Below are 19,059 nucleotides of genomic sequence, written 5' to 3'. Positions count from 1 at the left end.
ATGTGTACATACTGTGACAGTTTTCTGAGGCATCTCTCTATGTATATAGCCTGAAGATTCTGGGAGTTACACGTGTGTTGCCACCAACTCAGTTGGACAGGACAGTCGTACCATTGGTCTGTCCATCCACACACATCCAGCCTTCACTGAACTCCTGGGGGATGTGGCTCTCAACAAGGGAGAGCGCCTCCTTTTGACCTGTGGAGTCACCGGCATTCCTCCACCAAAGATCACGTGGGCGTTCAACAACAATATCATCCCTGGTATAAGATCATCCCTCTAACTGAGTCTACAAATACCCTCAGTTTGCATCACCTGTAGTTCAGGACTATTAGTTATGCTGCATGTGTCAATAGACTGTTATGTGAAAATAAGGAAAGTATTGTTTCTACCCACAGCCCAGTATGATCATGTTAATGGCCACAGCGAGTTGGTGATTGAGCGTGTGAGTAAAGATGACTCGGGGTCTTATTCCTGCGTGGCTGAGAACACAGTGGGATCCATAAAATCTCTGGGATTTGTCTACGTTAAAGGTAAACATCTGCATTCTATTATATAATGACTTTTTCTGCTTGTAAAATCAAAAGCAAGTGAATCTCTTGTCCACTTTTTCCAGAACCACCAATAATAGATGGAGATGTTCATTCAAATCGCATTGAGCCCCTGGGAGGGAATGCCATACTTAACTGTGAGGTACGAGGAGACCCTCTGCCCACCATCCAGTGGAGCAAAAAAGGCATCAATGTGCAAATAAGCAAACGAATCCACCAGCTTGACAACGGATCTCTAGCCATCTACGGCACAGTGGTAAACAAACACAGCACACTGCAGTCACAGATACAGCTGCTAAATGGAAAAGCATATAAACTTCACTGCATGATTTAACCCATTTTCTTTTTTTCTCATGGCATGTTGTTCCAAAAGAAACTGTTTTTTTACTTTTGTCATATTTCAAAGCAAAGAGAAAGAGAGTACATTACCTGCATAATTTTTTTCTGCTGTGTGTAATAATTATAATTTGATAATTAAAAATAATTGTCAATTATTTTTACATTTTCTGCATATTTTTTTTTTTTTACCACAAAATACTCAACTGCTTGTAACCACAAACCAAAAAAGAAAATCTTAAAGATCATGGTGAATTTTTTTTTAAAAATAATGTAGTATATAGACTTTTGAAAATACCAGGCTATTATTTTTACAATAAAACAAAAGTTATTATGGTCATAACATTTTTGCCATAAATCCTCGATACAAAATTTAATACAAAATTCCTTAATTCTTTGTATTTTCCCCATTTTAAAATTCATAAATAATTAATGGGTTTGTATTGTTGTAGAGCGAAGATGCTGGAAATTACATGTGCGTGGCCACAAATGATGCAGGAGTGGTGGAAAGAACAGTCACACTGACCTTACAGCGTAAGTCTACAGTTCAAACCAAAAGCGAAATCTTATCCTTTAAAGTTAGTTATCTGCAGTCAAAGTCACAAAGAATACTCACACAGGCAATAAAAACCCTAAAATAGCACTAGCTTGTGTTACTGTAAAAACATCAGTGCTGTTCCACAGGTTCTCCAACCATCACTGTAGAGCCAGTGGAGACGGTGGTTGACGCCGGTTCCACAGTAGTGCTAAACTGCCAGGCAGAGGGAGAGCCCGTGCCTGTCATCGAGTGGTCCCGTCAGGGATGGCCACTGTTGGGTAATGAGCGTATCACCATGCTGAATAACAGTTCTCTGCGGTTCAGTAGTGCTCAGAAAGAGGACACAGCTGAGTATCAGTGCGTGGCCCGAAATCTGTTAGGCTCCGTGCTGGTGCGTGTGACCCTCACAGTGCGAGGTGAGCTAAATTGCACATTTACATTTTTAGTGAGTATTAAGACAATTATAATGCAGTCAGATGTGTTATAATGGGAGATTGAATTGTGTGTGTTTCGCAGTTCACGGAGGCTTCTCTGAATGGATGGAGTGGGGAGCCTGCAGTGTTTCCTGTGGCACAGGAGTGCAGAAGAGGCTGAGGCAGTGCAATAACCCATTTCCTGCGAATGGAGGACGGCACTGCATAGGTTCAGCAACAGAAACACGCAGCTGTCAAGGCAAACCTTGCCCAGGTAATATAGATTGTCATTTATTTTGCTCCTTTAAGCAGGGCACTACATTGAAGTCATTGATATATATGTGTGTGTGTGTGTGTGTGTGTGTGTGTGTGTGTGTGTGTGTATACAGTATATATATATATAATATATATATATATATATATATATATATATATATATATATATATATATATATATATATATATATATATATATATGTATATGTATATAATTTTTGTTCTCGTAAACGAACAACAAAAAAAAAGTGTAAAGACATGTTTATACTGTTTGTCATGTTTACATCTATCTCTTTGTCCTTATAGTGGATGGTAATTGGTCTGAGTGGTCTTCCTGGGAAGAGTGCTCTCGTACCTGTGGTCAGGGTAACAGAACTAGGGTGCGGGCTTGTAGTAATCCTCCTGCCCAGCATGGGGGCAGAGCTTGTGAGGGCAAAGCAGTGGAGGCCATCATGTGTAGTATAAGGCCGTGCCCAGGTGAGTGGAAGAACATACCTTCTCCTGCTTATGCATGGACAAATCTTGTCTTTATTAGTCTGACTGGCTTCTTATCTGTCAGTGGCAGGGAACTGGGGTGCCTGGTTGCCTTGGAGCCCTTGTAGTGAAACATGTGGCAAAGGGATGCAGACTAGGCTAAGACTCTGCAACAACCCTCCACCCTCATTTGAAGGTCCATCGTGTGAAGGACCTGACACACAGACACAAGTGTGCAGTGAGAGGAACTGCCCTGGTAAGCATCCTGGTCAAAGTAATAATATATAACGGTAAATACATAAATGTTGACAGAATTAAATCTTTTGGCTGAACAGTTTCTTTAATATTATTCCCAAATTAGTCTTTCTTCTGAAGGATCTTGGTACTAGATTAACTTTATAAGGCTGCGCACATCCATTATTTCATGATTAATCAAATCCAGGTTTAACAAGCATTGGCTTACCTTATCTTCCCTTCTTCAACAGTGGATGGCAAGTGGTCATCCTGGGTAAGTTGGGGGGCATGTAGTGTTTCTTGCGGAGGTGGTACAAAGCAAAGGACACGTATCTGTGCAAGTCCTGCCCCCCAGCATGGGGGACGGCAATGTGAGGGAAATGACATCCACATTGATTTCTGCAACAATGAACCCTGTCCAAGTGAGTAAGCACATTTCATATGTGGTAAACAAGCAGACACATTGGTTTAATAATGAAAGCAGTAAGTACAAATAATTTCTCTTCATAGTTCATGGGAACTGGGGCCCATGGAACAGCTGGGGCAGTTGTAGCAGAACCTGCAACGGTGGTCAAATGCGTCGCTACAGAACATGTGACAATCCTCGACCGGCGAATGGAGGCAGAGCATGTACTGGATCAGACTCTCAAATCCAGAAGTGCAACACAGCCAACTGCCCTGGTATGGCACTCATACAAATACTCCAGTTCAAAATTATGAAGTCGGGGAGAATTTGTAATAATATTTTGAAAATAGTCTCTGATGCTCTCATATGACTATATTTACTTGATTAAAAGTAGAGTAAAAAATAATATTGACACACAATATTATTACAGTTTAATACATTATATATACGATTTTATACTATTTATAATATACTATTTTAAATATATTTTAAAATGTTTTAAAACATTAAAATTGATTCCTTGGATGGGGAAGCTGAATTTTTCAGCAGCCATTATTCCAGTCTACTGTCACATGATCCTTCAGAAATCATTCTAATATGCTGATTTGGTGCTCAAGAATCATTTCTTACTATTGTCAATGCTGGAAACAGTTGTGCTGCTTAATATTTTTGTTGAAATAGTGATCATTTTTTTTCTGGATTCTTTCAGAAATATCAATAGAAATATTTTGAAATATAAATAGAATATTTCAAAAGAACATAATTTTTGTTTACTGTCGCTCTTGATCAATTTAATGCATCTTTGCTTAATAAAATGTAACTTCTCCAAAATACTCACCCCAAACTTTTGAATGGTAGTATATATATTGACCAAAACACAAACCCATAGTCCCTATACATTAATAAATATACAAGAGATGCTACATACAGTACTTTTTAGCTTATGATTTACAAGATTATTTTAATTAGAACTTATGATATTTTCTGGATACATACTGCTTACACACATTTCTATTCTCTGTGCATGTGTGTGTGTGAAGTTGATGGTAAGTGGGGTTCATGGGAGTCCTGGGGTGAATGTTCAGCATCCTGTGGAGGTGGAGAACGGACACGTATTAGACTCTGTAACAATCCAACACCCAGCAACAACGGCCGCCCTTGCCCAGGAGACTCCACCCAGTTATCAAGATGTAATATACAGCCATGTCCAGGTACATTTACAGTTATGTATGGTTGTTAATAAAGACTTACATTAAGAACTTTTGTCAAAATATTTTTTTATTACATCTACACCAACCCCCCCCCCCACACTTTTTTTCAGTATTATTAATTTCAGAAATATGATGACTCTTATCTATAAAATCAAATCAAATACAAGATAAACCCTTATCTTAGTAAGCATAGAGTACAATGAGAGAACTTGATGACACATTTTATACAACTTTCCCTAACCACTGGTTAATGTCTGACCATGGTCTTAAGTGAACTGCACAAGATATGATTTTCCGCTGTTTTTCCTCTCTAAGGTGGCCCTCAGAAAGCCAGAGGAAGCATCATTGGGAACATTAATGATATGGAGTTTGGCATTGCCATCCTCAATGCCACCATCTCCAGCAGTCCCACTGGAGGGAGAGTTATACAGGCCACCATCACTAACATACCCAGGAATCTTGGTCAGTGTCTGCTACTGCTTCTTTTTTATGAGCAGCAATGCATCATATTTTCTATTCCAAAATGTTATAAAAGTTCTGTATAGTATTTGTCAGTATATTATTTTGTTATGTGGCAGTGAGGCTGTAGTTCTAAGACAATTTTAAATTTGAGTCTATGCTTGTATATGTTCTGCTAAATCATCCAGGCCCTGCTATGAGGAAGCTGATCTCCATCCTGAACCCCATATACTGGACCACAGCACAGGAGCTGGGTGAAGCCGTCAACGGTTACACTCTCACAGATGGCATCTTCAGGCGTGAGACTCAGGTGGAGTTTGCCACAGGTATGAGGCATCACATTGATGTATAGAGATCTTTAAAAACTTTTCCTTTAAGTTTTCGTAATTTAATTTGTGTTTTGACTATAGGAGAGATTCTCAGAATGACCCATGTGGCACGAGGGCTGGACTCAGATGGTGCGCTTTTGCTGGACATTGTTGTAAACGGACACATCCTGCAACTGCCAACCAATGCAGACATCAGTCTTAAGGTAGAACCTCCATCACTGAATTCATTAAATATTATACCTTTTTATACTTTGTAAATGTTATGTTACACAATATAAACTTTATCACATTAAAATATCCTTTTTAAACTCCAGGACTACACTGAAGACTACATCCAGACTGGTCCTGGTGAGCTGTATGCTCTGTCTACACGTATGTTCAGTATAGACAGGGTGAGCGTGCCTTACTCCTGGAATCATACCATCACATACAGACCCTCCAAAGGAAAGATGCCTTATCTGGTGCAGACTCTCCACGCCTCAGCTATCAACGCTCTATACCGTCCACTTGAAGAGATGCTGGAGTTTGCCATCCATGCCACCATTGCTAAAGGTACAAAACACATATAGGATGCATTAGGGAAAAAATCATTTGGTATGAATGATGTGTCAGTCACTTATTTTATTTTATTTATTTTTATTATTTTACAGCACCTGATTAAGCTGGTATTGGAAGCAAATATCATGGCCTATTTTTTTTTCCCCCCGAAAAAAACAAAAACGTTTTTAATGCGAAGTTTTAAAAATACTTAACTGTTTTCATTTTTTTTCTGTATATTACAGTGTTTTAATGCTTGGTTAAAAATTTAATAAAATTTAATGCAAACATCATATGTATCTCTAAACATCATAAACAAATTATAGCATATCATTGGCCACGTTCACACAGCAGCAGAATACGGTTGTCAGTCCTGTATTTGAGTCCTTAATACGGTTACGTTTGGTTATTTATGGGTGTGACAACCTCATTCTGTAACAAAACTCACACCTGTAAATTTTCAGGATTCACAACTGCATTCTCGGAACACACGCGCTGTGTGAACGGAACCGGACTGGACAGCTAGTTGTCTGTCACGTCATACAGCGCAAGAGGGAGCCGCTCTGCTGCACAAATGCGTGTCTACCGTGTGTTATGTGTTTTCATGTGTGTTTTTGGTAACTTACAGTGACAGAGAAATTAGCTGGGTGTCATCTGAAAGTTTTCGATCCCGTCAGTTTTCCATCAGAGCCGCTCTCCACCCAAATATAAAAGCTGCTGTTGCTTAATGAAGATTTGACTCTATTGGACTCTTATCGTGTCAGAAAGTGCTAAGACTTTTAGTTTTATGGACGTCGCCATCTTTGATTTTACTTTGGTCACTAAGGAATGGGGCTTGACTTCCATTGTACATTCATACAGACAGTATTCTAAACACAACTATAAGCTGCTGTGTGAATGGGACATTTCGAGACTCACACCTGTAAAAAAAAAACAAAAAAAAAAACAAAGCAGTTGTCAATACCAAATCTAACATTGTGAATGTAGCCATTATGGTTTAATTGTTTATTCAGTTCAAACTGTTATATTTAATAGTTATATGATTTTTTAAAACTATCCCTCTCCAATTATGATGTATTTTCATCCTCAGGAGAGCGCAGTAATCAATGTCCCAGTGGTTTTCAACTGGACCCTGCTGGGCCATATTGTTCAGGTATAGTCAAACCGTATTTCTTGCTTTTACTGTAATACAGATAATATTATTAATTTGTGAATATACAAAGTTTCATTTATGAGATTCTGTGCTTTTTTTGCTGATGAGATGAGAATGAGTGTGCCGATGGAAACCCCTGCTCACATGCCTGCCACAATGCTATAGGCACATACTACTGTTCCTGTCCCAGAGGACTCACCATCTCAGCTGATGGTAGAACATGCCAGGGTACGACAGTTTAAAAAAGTTTACCCTTGAATAGTAGTGTATGATATTGATGTTTCTGTAATCTCAACTGCTGTCCTTTACGTTTACCCTAGATATTGATGAGTGTTCATTGGGTGGTCACATGTGCCATGATGGACAGGACTGCGAGAACACCATTGGCTCCTATCGCTGTGTGATGCGTTGTGGGCGGGGCTTTAGGAGGACAGCAGATGGGCTGAGCTGCTCAGGTGCACATTTGTCCCTAGTTTGATGTGTATATTTGGTATATGACATACAGTAATGTATATTAATGCTCTCTATTTATCATTATCTTCATTCTAGCATACATTTGAATTCTTTTAATCTTGCTTTTGCAGATGTGAATGAGTGTCAGGAATCCAACCCCTGCCATCAGCACTGTCTAAACACCATTGGCAGTTTCCGCTGTGCTTGTGAGCCAGGGTACCAACTCAGGAATCGGCGCTGTATTGGTACGTTTAAAAACCTGTCACGTGGCATATAGCTGAGTCTTGCTGGGTCTGTAAAACTATGCACTTATGTAACTAAAGTGCTGCTTGTTTCCCTTTAGACATAAACGAATGCAGACAGAGAGTGTGTCGGTCAGATCAGCAGTGTAAAAACACACGTGGTGGATACACTTGCATTGACCTCTGCCCTACTGGCATGACCAAAGGAGGCAATGGCACTTGCATAGGTTTGTAATGCTGTTGTTTATGTTTTGGGCCGAGGACTATTTGTGTTATGTGTGTGTGTGTGTGTGTGTGTGTGTGTGTGTGTGTGTGTTAATGTGTGTGTGTGTGTGTGTGTGTGTGTGTATATATACATACATATATATATTTACATATACTTATAATTAATAAAACAACTTTTTTTAAGTTTAACTTTTTTATATTTATACATTGATTGTTACATAGTTGGATTATGATCAAAGATAAATACATTTTTATTCTGTTTGTAGATATTGATGAATGCCATGACGGCACACATCAGTGCAGGCATAACCAAATCTGTGAAAACACCAGAGGTAGCTACCACTGCACTTGTCCAAGGGGGTACCGCTCTCAGGGTGTGGGCCGCCCCTGCCTTGGTACGTAGTGTAACTCCCCCACAACTAACTCTAATCCTCTCCCAACACCCCAGGCTGCTCTCCTGCCAAACACCAACCTGCATCCCTGCCTTCATTTTCATCTCCTTCACTCTTTTGCTGCATTTCATTTCTGTGAACCAACTCTTACCTAAACAGCTTTCAGAACCTGTGATGTAATTTCCTTCCACACAGCTTGCTTATGTTACCAGAGCACTTTTAAACTAACCAACATATAACCTTAAGAAACAAAGAAGTCAGAACTGATACCAAATAGAGGATCCAAGTTTTTCTCAGCTGCTACAGATGTAGTTGACAGTATGGTGTTGCAAGTTGTTTAAGAGTGACAGGAGCTTTGCAGTATTACCCCTGTAAGTAGGTTCACTCTTACAGCAAGGCCAGCACGACTATCACTACTATGTCCTTTATCTATCTGTGTCTTTACCCTTCAACCTTCTGCTTGGGATTCTCCCCTGAAATGCTATGCTTTGCTGTGGCATTTTTTGAATGTCCTCTAGTGACATTCAGTTGGGATTAGAAGTGCCGTTTTGGCATTTGGAGTTTATCTTCAGTTTAAGTTGTTTCCATTGAGTTTCAGTGCTGATAATAAATCACTGAATTTAATTTATTAATAGAAATGATGCTCCTTTTCAGGAATCATTAAATACACTTAATATTTTACAAAAAAAATACAATATGTATTTTTGCATTAGAAACATGCTTTTGAGGTATAGCTACTTACAGTATGTGCAGTATTTTTTCTCATCCCCTTCTTTTTTTTCTTTTTTTCTTTTGATCTGCTATTTTCATTTCAACTGTATTTCCTTTATTTTCCCCCTTTGCTTCCCTATTTGTCTTTCCCTGTGTTGGTCTTGCTGTGAGAGCAGACATAAACGAGTGTGAGCTGGTACCGGTGCCCTGTGCCTATCAGTGCGTGAACAGCCCTGGCAGCTACAAGTGCCTGTGCCCACCGGGGCTCCACCTGCTGGGCGATGGCAAGTCCTGTGCCGGACTAGAGCGCTTGCCCGGCTATGAGAGTTTCTCATATGGGTACAGAACATCCCAGTCCTCCTCTGATCGGAGATCCTACCAGCAGCGCTACCATAGTCTGACCTCCCAGAGTTACCACTCATATGTCCCCATCGGGGGGCGTCACATGACCAACAGACCAAACAATGCCCAATCACGCAGTCGTAGGGATACTAATTCCTGCCCCCTTGGTTTTAAGGCAAACAATGGCCAGTGTTTAGGTAACTATTGTTGAGCTGTAGAATTTGAGTTTCATGTTATATGCATGGTCAGATGAATATGTATGTAGTACTCTTGCTCTTAAAAGATTAGAATATTGAAAACCGCTGCTATTACACTGAAAATCTAATAGATTTAAAAGTATGCTTTTGTTGGTAATATTATGTGACAATGGTACGGTAAGTGCCAGAAAAATTCTGGAGAAAGAAGCATTTTTGATCAAAATAGAGGAAATTCAGGTAGTAGTTTTGATGTGTTACATGTGAAATTGAGTAATTAAGAAGATATATACTTGGTAAATATAATGTCAGAAAAAAAAACTATTATTTTTAAAGCAGGGATATGGGATTGAACACTACAGAGCCATGAAAACGTGAGATTTTCATTGTTTTTGTGTCTACTCGACAAAGTTTTGTATTCTCCTGACAAGCTTTGCATTGAATACAAAAGTTTATTGAACTTACAAACTTTCTTAGGCAAATATAAATGTTTTGCAAGTGAACACTGAACACAAACATTTATCTATTTCCATCACCTTCCCTTTAGGGTCTATGTAGAAAATGAGTTGCATCAAGCATTTTAGAAAAAGGAATATAGTAAAAGAAATAATTTATTATTTAAATTACACTTTTTTTAATTATACAGACATAAGAATAATAAATCTGTGCATGTAAATTGCCTGTAGTCCTGATTAATATTTAATCTTAAAAGTTATTTTATAGTATAAACTAATTTCGTAATGTCAATATGATTTATGTCCTGTTAATCATATTAGTAGTAAGACATGGACTCACAAATTGCACCATTTCCAGATAATAATGAATTACTTACTTACCTGTCTTGTGTTTTAGATATTAACGAGTGTGAACAGAGGGATGCATGTCAACACGAATGTATGAACACACCAGGCAGCCATAGGTGTTTGTGTCCCAGCGGCTATCACCTTATGACCAACGGCAAAACCTGCCAAGGTAAGAAACTTAAGACATTTAATAAGAAACACAGACAATACATGTGTTAACTTCTCTAGAGAGTGAAAAATCTAAAGATACTAAGTTTAAGAGGTTTGTGCATTGCTCACTTTTGGTCTTTGTATGAATAGACATAGATGAATGCCTGGAACAGAACATTCAGTGTGGTGCAAACAGGATGTGTTTCAACATGAGAGGGAGTTACCAGTGCATCGACACACCTTGCCCTCCTAACTATCAGAGAGATCCAGCCACAGGGTGAGACTGCCACTCTTTTCTTTGCAATTATACTTTTGATTGTTCAAAGTAAAGGGAGTTCTGCCTTTCCTCTAAGTTCTGCCTGAAGAATTGTCCGCCCAATGATCTGGAGTGCGCCCTGAGCCCGTATGCACTGGAGTACAAACTGCTGTCCCTGCCCTTCGGCATCGCTGCCAATCAGGACCTGATCCGGCTGGTTGCCTACACCCAGGATGGAGTTGTCCACCCACGCACTTCCTTCTTAGTGGTCGACGAGGACACAACTCTGCCCTTCGCCCTCCGGGACGAAAACCTCAAAGGTGTTCTGTTCACCACCCGGCCACTGCGCGAACCTCGCACGTACCGCATGAAGGTGCGAGCCCTGTCTTACAGTGCTGACGGAGGCATAGAGTACCAGACCACCTTTATTGTCTACATCGCTGTCTCAGCCTATCCCTACTGAGCACTTTACTACATCCCACAGCCTATGAAGAGAGGGAATGATCAGAGGTTGCGCTGAACAAAAGAAATCCGTCATTTGAAATAATGTTTTCCATTATTTTGACAGATAAAAAAATAAGAAATCTAGTTCCCTTAATTTCCCTATGCTAGAAATATTCCCACGTGAAGGGTTTCTAAACAGGATAAGAATGCAGAATAGGGGAGACAATACATTTTTAAAGTATCCCTGTAAAAATAAACCTGGAGAGAGATGTGAGAACCAAAAGAAAAAAGAGGAGATATGTGAGAACCATTATGGAAGCAAAAGTAAGAATAAAAAGCTCTTGGCACAGAGGTTCCTGTAATGGTGTTGTCTCAAAAAATCTGTATCAATAATTTACTGACATAAAAATAGAATATGACGGAAAAATTCACAATCCATCCATATAAATTCCTTAATAGCGCAACCTCTGAGAATGGTGCAGTTTTGTACATGTGTGACTGAGCTACAGTGGTCTTTGTGTGAGAGTGTGTATGTGTGAGTGCAGATCCGCCACTTGAAGAGATTCTCACAGGTCACGTAGACATGTAAAAGGCCTTTGCAGAGTCCTGCAGACAGACAAGGCTGATGTTCAGACTTCAAGACAGACTTCACATGAAACCAGCAGTAAGACCGCTGGCGGGTTAGTGATTTGGCTGCAAGAATCCTTCATCAGAATGTACAGCAGGACTATGGGTGGTGTAATAGAATACATTTGCATTTATGTCTACCTATTAACTTATTGGGAATTGCTTGAATATATGAAATAATCTCAATTCCCTCCATTGCTTTCTATGAAATGAGATGGGGAACATTTTATTGGTTTAAATTTTGTGCTTTTTAACATAATGATGAGGTTTGGGTTTGAGCCACATCTGCAGTAACAATGAAATGGACGTCCACCTCAGGTAAGCCCTATTTTTGCTCTAGAAGAGAGTATCAATCAGTAATTATGCACATAATAGCAATGTCTCATTATCATTAAAGGTCCATACATATTTGGAGTATTTTTTGTAACTGTGTCAGTAATCAAGGTGTATTCTATTTTAATGATATGTATATAAGTGTTTTGGTTTTTTTTGTAATACCATGTTGTATTCCTTTTTTAAAAAAACAATAAATTGTACGATCCATTCATTATGATACATTTACTTCAGAGCTGTATCAAAGTTTGGGGTTAGTACTTTTTTTTAAGTGACAGTAAAGACATTTATAATGTTACAAAAAATTTTAGATAAATGTTGCTGTTTTGAACTTTCTATTCATCCAAGAATCCAGGAATCCATTTTTTGTTTCTACAAAAAATATTAAGAAGCACAATGTTGATTATAATAAGATGTGTTTCTTGAGCTCCAAATTGGTGAATTACAATGATTTCTGAATGATCCACTGACACTGAAGACTGGGGTAATGATGCTGAAAATTCAGCTTTCCCATCACAGGAATAAATTACATTTTGTAAAATGTATTAAAATAGAAAATGGATATTTTAAATTGTAATAATATTTCACAATATTGTTTTTAACTGTATTTCTGATTACAGTGAGCATAAGAGACTTATTTAAAAATAAAAGTTACTGACCCCAAACTTTTGAATGATAATGTATATTGAAAGGAAATGTTGTAGGTTACATACTGTTTCACTGACAATATCAATGACCAGAAAAAAAAATAATTTTGACCCAACATTTGTAAAAAAAAAAAAAATAACAAAAAAAAAAAAAAAAAAAAGTAACAAAACCAAAGTTGACATCTATAGTGTGGCATTTTTACCACCGTTGCTGTGGATAGAGCATTCACCATAATATTCCTAAATCTATAAATTCAAAATATAAAACTCATGTCCTCAAGAGTATACTTAACATATTTTATTAATCAATCAATCACAAAAGCACAAACATAAAAAAGGAATATTTTGTAAGGCAGTCATTATACCGGTTTGGTTTATTGAGTGTTTACACTTTGTCTTTCTGTATTACTGCATTGTAGAGGCAGGTCCCTGTGATCAGACGATACGTCTCAGATCAGACTGGATCAGTAATGATCTGCTTTGAGGCAGTATTTAACATGATTGGCTTAAAAACGCCTCCTGACACAGACTGGATACAGACATATGCATTCTGACACACACAATAACAATGGTCCACGGCAATAAGTGCTTTGGAATGCTGACACAGATACATTAAGACAAAATATTAATACTCTATAACAGCATTAGTGAAAGTCAAAATTAGTGAGGAGGCTCCATCTGCCAAGAAAATCAAACAGATGTTTCAGATGATGCATAAGATCAGCATTGTAACTCAATGTCTTATAGGAATATTTAAGCTAATGCGCTTTGGTTATGAAAAAATAAATACTATGGAGATAACTCCTGGCGATTAAGAACAGATGAGAAGGGATCAGTGATGGGAAGGCTTAATGCACCGGAGAGTATTATTCATAATCTGACAGAGTCACTGTGGACAGACAAAGTGCCAGTAAGACACACTGACCAGTCTGTGACTGTTCATTTTAAGCCTTTCACACAAATGCAGACTAATATAACAGTTTACATTTCTCTCCAAGAACATCGGCAAGTAAATTACTATTAATAATAAAATGTTATAATAAACTTAAGCAAGATTTTATAAAACTCTTAACAAGTCTCTTGTATTCAGATTGCTGAATACATTACAGAAGAGCATAGAAAAGTATTCCTGAGAGAAGCTACTGTAAATCTAGCATACAACTGATGGCACGATTTTGCGGTTTTGACTATGTGAGTGAAGAGTGATATAACAGAAGAGAGTAAAACGCATAGAAATCGGATGAGAGATCCTCTTCAGTACCCTGTGGAAAGTCATCACTTTGTTCTGAGTGTCTCAGCAGGATTTCCTGCTGCTGGTTTGTGTTTTTCTGTGCGCTATGCTAACCTACTGCAGTTTACACTGTTTTCCTGGCTGTTAGGACCCTCACGATGCAGCCCACTCCACCTGCAGAGAGAGCCTGAGGAGAATACAGAGCAAGAATTTAACTACTGACCTCCCACATGCTTTGCATTGCTGTTACATTGCTATTAACCCTACCTTTTCATGCCACTGCAGCAGGACAGCGCTGCTGTTCTCAGAAGGCTGCTCGAAACCCTTGTAGATGTATTTCATGAGCAGATCTACTCCATTCTTATCCAGAGACTGAACTCCTTTCTCTATGTCAGTGCTTTTGAAGGAGCTGAGCACCTTCAGCACTAGACCTTCAGCGCGATCCTACATCCAGAATGTCAGAAAAATGCAAGTATGATACATCAAAGTAATTGTATGTAACTAGAACAATCAGTAGTCAATTGTCAGCCCCACACAAACAGAACCTCAAACCAACCACACCCACCGCTAAAAACTCCCATCTTCTCCTGTCCCCTCACTGAGGCAGAAGTATCACAACTTCTCCTCTCCAGCCATCCTACAACATGCCCTCTATACCCAATCCCCTCACACCTTCTCCAAGCAATCTCTCCTACACACTTACCAGCACTCACACACATCATCAACACATCTCTTCTCACAGGCACCTTCCCCACTGCATTCAAGCGGGCTCGGGTAACCCCAATGATCAAAAAACCTACATTAAACACTTCTCTTATAGACAGCTACAGACCTGTCTCTCCCCTTCCATTCATAGTGAAAACCCTCAAACGAGTTGTTTTCAACCAGGTTTCATTAGCCGCGTTTCCACTGCTGGAACTTTACCCAGGAACTAGGGACTTTGGGCTGGTACTTGGTGCGTTTCCACCGCAGGAACCAGGATCTAAACAAAGTTCTGGGTAAAAAAATGGCCCTCATAAAGTCCCTGCTGGTGAGGTATTACTTTTTCAAAGGTCCAGAACTTTCGGGGGCGGGACTTGGGTGCTGAGCATACTGATTGGTTGAGTTCACGCAGCATTGTGATTTCAACCACCATTTAATCGGATAATTTTCAAAATATTACTTTTATCGTGTCATGAAATGTAGTTTTAAAAGTATTTCAGGCGATAATGTAGTCATTTAAAATTCAAATCTGCGGTTTATTTATAAAGACAGCGCCTTTTGAAAAATGTGTTTCTCCGATTTCGGAGATGATCAACTCCACGCAATCAGCGGGAGCTCAGTGCTCATGTATCTGGTTAGAGCAGTCTCAACTCGTCTACTCCTTCTGACATTTCCCGCTGGTTTTGATGTCTCTTTAGTGGTTAAACAAAATATCATTCGTTTTGGGTAAATCTAACAGGTAATCTTTGGTCTTTATTCAATTTATCTATATGTTAAAATGAAAATAGAAAGAGGCAATTGATATAATATTTCGTTTCATTGTAATGTAGGCTGTATATATACACATTTCCCTGAACTAAGTAAATTTCTGCGGATATTATTATGTTTAAATGAAAACGAAAGGAGGCAGTGGTATCACATATCATAACACGAAATCATCAGTTCTTATTCTGCTGGATCTATCTTCTGCTTTTGACACTGTCAATCATCAGATCCTTCTGTCTGCACTTACATCACTGGGCATCACAGGGATTCCACTACGCTTGTTTGAATCTCACTGGTAGGTCTTTCAGGGTTGCCTGAGGAGGGGAGGTATCCAAAGCACATCAACTGGTCACTGGGGTTCCTCAGGGATCGGTTCTTGGACCCCTCCTCTTCTCCATATACACTACATCACTGGGCCCCATCATACAGGCATATGGCTTCTCCTACCATTGCTATGCTGATGACACACAGCTCTATCTCTCATTTCAACCAGATGATCCAACAGTAGCTGCACGGATCACAGGCTGCCTGGCAGACATCTCAGCATGGATGAATAAACATCACCTGTAGCTCAACCCGACAAAGACTGAGCTTCTTGTCTCTCTACAGCATGATTTCACCATCCAGCTTGGTCCTTCTACAATTAATTACCCCATCAACTCAGAAATCTTGGTGTAAACTTTGATGACCAGCTGACCTTCAAAGACCACATTGTAAAGACTGCTCGATCTTGCAGGTTTGCACTGCACAACATCAGAAAGATCAGGCCCTTTCTAACAGAGCATGCTGCACAACTTCCTTGTCCAGGCCCTTGTCATTTCTAGGCTGGACTACTGCAGTGCTCGTCTGGCTGGACTTCCATCAAGCACAATCAAACCTCTACAAATGATTCAGAATGCAGCTCTCTTTTATCTCCTTGCACTGGCTACCGGTTGCGGCTCGCATCAAGTTCAAGACACTGATGCTTGCATATAGAACAGCCACAAGCTCAGCACCCACCTACTTACACTCAGCTACTACGAATCTTACATCCCCTCTAAAAGTGTGAGATCCGCTAGTGAGCGAAGCCTTGTGGTACCCTATCACAGAGAGGTTCAAAATCACTTTCCAGAATATTCTCGTTCACTATTCCTGGCTGGTGGAATGATCTTCCCACCCCTATCCGGAATGCGGAATCCCTGACAATTTTCAAGTGAAAGCTGAAAACTCATCTCTTTAGACGCTACTTGACTTCATCATAAAATAAAGAAGAAGAAAAAAAACAGCTTTGTCTTTCTCTTTATTTATTCCTTCCCTTTCTAGCTAGTACTTGTTTGAACAATGCCTGAAACTTGGTATTTCTTAGGGAAAAAGGTGGCATGACTTACCTTGACGTTCTGATTCTTTGTGCTGATTGGTGGGTTTTTTAAAACTGCCTGCAATGCACCCATAAGGTTCCCTTTGAAGAGTGGAGTTAAGAAAAACGCCAACACAATTTAAATACATATGCATGCATGAATACATGCTGCTTTACAATATCCAAATGCTATGGACATGCTACACTTGAAGAAAACATATTACAAGGCAACCACAGGGAGGAAAAAAATTAGAAACAGGAAATAAGGCCTTGGGTACTCCAAAATTGACATATAAGGACATGAATTCAACTTCCTTATACTTAATAATGCAACAGTTTCAAATGACAGAAGAACCTAATATTTACATCCCCCACACCGTTTGAAACTAGTATGTTGTAGTTAATATAATCACCATCAGCATAATTCTAAGTAATCAGCATCTTTTTTCACAAAAAGTTTGTTAAAAAATAATGTCTGGCTTGTAAAGACAGGCCTGAATATTGCAGAGGTCTGAATATGAGCTGATACATGTACATAATGCAAAAGGACCGGACAATGAAACTAGACAAGCATGTTTGTCCTGTCCAGTAAAATAAATGTAAATGAGTAGAATAGAGCAAAATACCAAGTTCTGTCTGTGTGGAGTCTTTGATGTAACGTACAGAAATCTGCAGGCCAGCTGGTGTACAGGGCAACTCATTAATAATGAACAGCAAATCAGTGCATATAATGTTGATGTAAAGCTGGCTGCAAACAAAAATAAATTATCGTCTTTCCTTCTACTTTGTAATAAGCACTTTTTGTTTTAATTATTTATGCATACTTTTTTCCAGGAAAATAATTAATTAGCCGTATGATATCCATTGCTGATGTCATCATCACCCAACTCAAGCATAAAGCACACGGAAATTATTTATATGAGCAAGTGCCACTGAAAATGCAAGACTATTTCAGATCATGCACATGTTGGCCTGTGAATAAAGAAGGATATTGTCTGATGAGAGAATCCACCTCCGCTTCATCTGGACCCAGCTGGTTTTCTCCTCCCTCTTCCTCGTCCACAAACTTGTTCTCGTCGTACTCATCCACATCCACTTTACGGAAACGATCGGATACCGTATTCTTTGACATGATGAAGGCTATTTATTCCCCGTCTGATGTTCAGCTAAACGCTATGTTTTGCATGAACCAAATCTAACAGTCGTCTATGCTAAACCAGCCTAGCGACTCCTGCAGCGCACTGTCTGGACTGGATTTCCATCACTTCCGCATAGCGCGCCCTCTATCGGAAACACCGGTGAACTGAAGCGCTCCAATCCTGATCCAGTGATTCTCAACCACTTTTTATTTTAAAACTGTTTAAAACAATTTATAACTAAATAAACACAATTACCACATAATCACAATGTTCAACATGTAAATTAAATGTCATTCTTATTTTAATTTGCCCACAAACATCTGTTGATATTATTGAAAAACACAGTTCTTGACATTTCCTGAATAACAAATTTCCTTGTGGTTGTGGCTATTTACACTTTTCATTTCACTTTCCGTTCTCAACAACCAGGGGCCTTTTAAGATAAAAACATATAAAATGGATAAATAAACCGTTTGAGAATCTAAATCATTTCCGCTTCTGTCCATAAATGAAAAAAAAAAAAAACTATAATATGATATTATTTATGTAATGTGATTCAAGTATTTTAATATGCAGCGGCGGTCACGTGGCGGTAGAGGGCGATAGAACACTTTCATTCGTTGTCTTAAAACTTCTCAAACGTTTGGCGCCTTTCACACTTGAAGCAAACCCGTTCAAAACCGCAGGTAAAAGTAATCCGTTTCACATTGTTGCTCGGTTAGCAATTAATAATCCTTATTTTGAGATTCCACACTGTAAACATAAATCCTGGGTTTGCTTTCTTATTTACATATTTATTAGTTTAATAATATTTAATGGACGAATACGGCTCCATAGGCCTACCTGATTCGCATGTGACCCGTTTTAATAACAGCAGGTCCGTTTGAAATATATCGCCAAGTTCGTTCACTTTGGTAGTATTAAGTCTTATGAAACTAAAAATAATAATAATAATAATGTCTGTTTCTGCACTGCTGTTGTTGGTAACTGATCGGTATTTTCACCTGTGCCCCTCAGTTTTGAAGTTTTGCATACTAAACAGGGCGAATACATGTTTCTACAACCACAGCATGGATATTTAGTAAGGTAAGCACTGAGGCAGTTTATTATTGGTTGTCTGTTGCTAAAGAACTCGTTTTAACATTCCGGC

General features: G+C 39.0%; 2 protein-coding genes across 3 annotated transcripts in view; one reads left to right on the top strand and one right to left on the bottom strand.

Moving 5' to 3' along the window:
* Window positions 1–12,314, top strand: part of LOC109055059 (hemicentin-1-like) — a 75,021-nt gene extending 62,707 nt beyond the window's left edge. The window contains exons 83-107 of one of the 2 annotated variants that reach the window (XM_042747265.1): window positions 50–263; window positions 399–533; window positions 617–807; window positions 1,340–1,421; window positions 1,572–1,841; window positions 1,942–2,112; window positions 2,421–2,591; window positions 2,674–2,844; window positions 3,074–3,244; window positions 3,333–3,503; window positions 4,269–4,439; window positions 4,755–4,901; window positions 5,087–5,224; window positions 5,309–5,430; window positions 5,542–5,779; window positions 6,855–6,917; window positions 7,026–7,145; window positions 7,238–7,372; window positions 7,502–7,615; window positions 7,714–7,839; window positions 8,104–8,232; window positions 9,117–9,479; window positions 10,329–10,448; window positions 10,580–10,706; window positions 10,782–12,314. In XM_042747265.1, the coding sequence (XP_042603199.1) occupies window positions 50–263; window positions 399–533; window positions 617–807; window positions 1,340–1,421; window positions 1,572–1,841; window positions 1,942–2,112; window positions 2,421–2,591; window positions 2,674–2,844; window positions 3,074–3,244; window positions 3,333–3,503; window positions 4,269–4,439; window positions 4,755–4,901; window positions 5,087–5,224; window positions 5,309–5,430; window positions 5,542–5,779; window positions 6,855–6,917; window positions 7,026–7,145; window positions 7,238–7,372; window positions 7,502–7,615; window positions 7,714–7,839; window positions 8,104–8,232; window positions 9,117–9,479; window positions 10,329–10,448; window positions 10,580–10,706; window positions 10,782–11,148 (4,227 nt within the window). In that variant the 3' untranslated portion in view covers window positions 11,149–12,314. The remainder of the gene's footprint in view (window positions 1–49; window positions 264–398; window positions 534–616; window positions 808–1,339; window positions 1,422–1,571; window positions 1,842–1,941; window positions 2,113–2,420; window positions 2,592–2,673; window positions 2,845–3,073; window positions 3,245–3,332; window positions 3,504–4,268; window positions 4,440–4,754; window positions 4,902–5,086; window positions 5,225–5,308; window positions 5,431–5,541; window positions 5,780–6,854; window positions 6,918–7,025; window positions 7,146–7,237; window positions 7,373–7,501; window positions 7,616–7,713; window positions 7,840–8,103; window positions 8,233–9,116; window positions 9,480–10,328; window positions 10,449–10,579; window positions 10,707–10,781) is intronic. The other variant, XM_042747267.1, reaches the window with a different exon arrangement.
* A 705-nt stretch (window positions 12,315–13,019) lies between these two features.
* LOC109112762 (actin-related protein 2/3 complex subunit 5-A-like) lies at window positions 13,020–18,070 on the bottom strand. The gene is made up of 4 exons (XM_019125663.2): window positions 17,763–18,070; window positions 16,802–16,874; window positions 14,235–14,411; window positions 13,020–14,154 (listed from the first exon to the last, which is right to left on the bottom strand). The coding sequence occupies exons 1-4, from the start codon at window positions 17,900–17,902 to the stop codon at window positions 14,092–14,094; spliced, it is 453 nt and encodes a 150-aa protein (XP_018981208.1). The 5' UTR covers window positions 17,903–18,070; the 3' UTR covers window positions 13,020–14,091.
* Window positions 18,071–19,059: the final 989 nt, after the last annotated feature.

The sequence above is a fragment of the Cyprinus carpio genome, chromosome B20 (assembly GCF_018340385.1).
Source record: "Cyprinus carpio isolate SPL01 chromosome B20, ASM1834038v1, whole genome shotgun sequence".
Taxonomy (NCBI): domain Eukaryota; kingdom Metazoa; phylum Chordata; class Actinopteri; order Cypriniformes; family Cyprinidae; genus Cyprinus; species Cyprinus carpio.
The sequence above is the reverse complement of the archived record's forward strand: the minus strand, read 5'-3'. Positions and strand labels throughout refer to the sequence as shown.

Coding starts and splice junctions, on each gene's coding strand:
- LOC109112762 (XM_019125663.2), bottom strand. CDS start 17,902: ATGTCAAAGAATACGGTATCCGATCGTTTCCGTAAAGTGGATGTGGAT. Junction 14,412..16,801: donor CAAAGAATCAGAACGTCAAG/GTAAGTCATGCC, acceptor TTCTGGATGTAG/GATCGCGCTGAAGGTCTAGT. Junction 14,155..14,234: donor TGCTGCAGTGGCATGAAAAG/GTAGGGTTAATA, acceptor TATTCTCCTCAG/GCTCTCTCTGCAGGTGGAGT.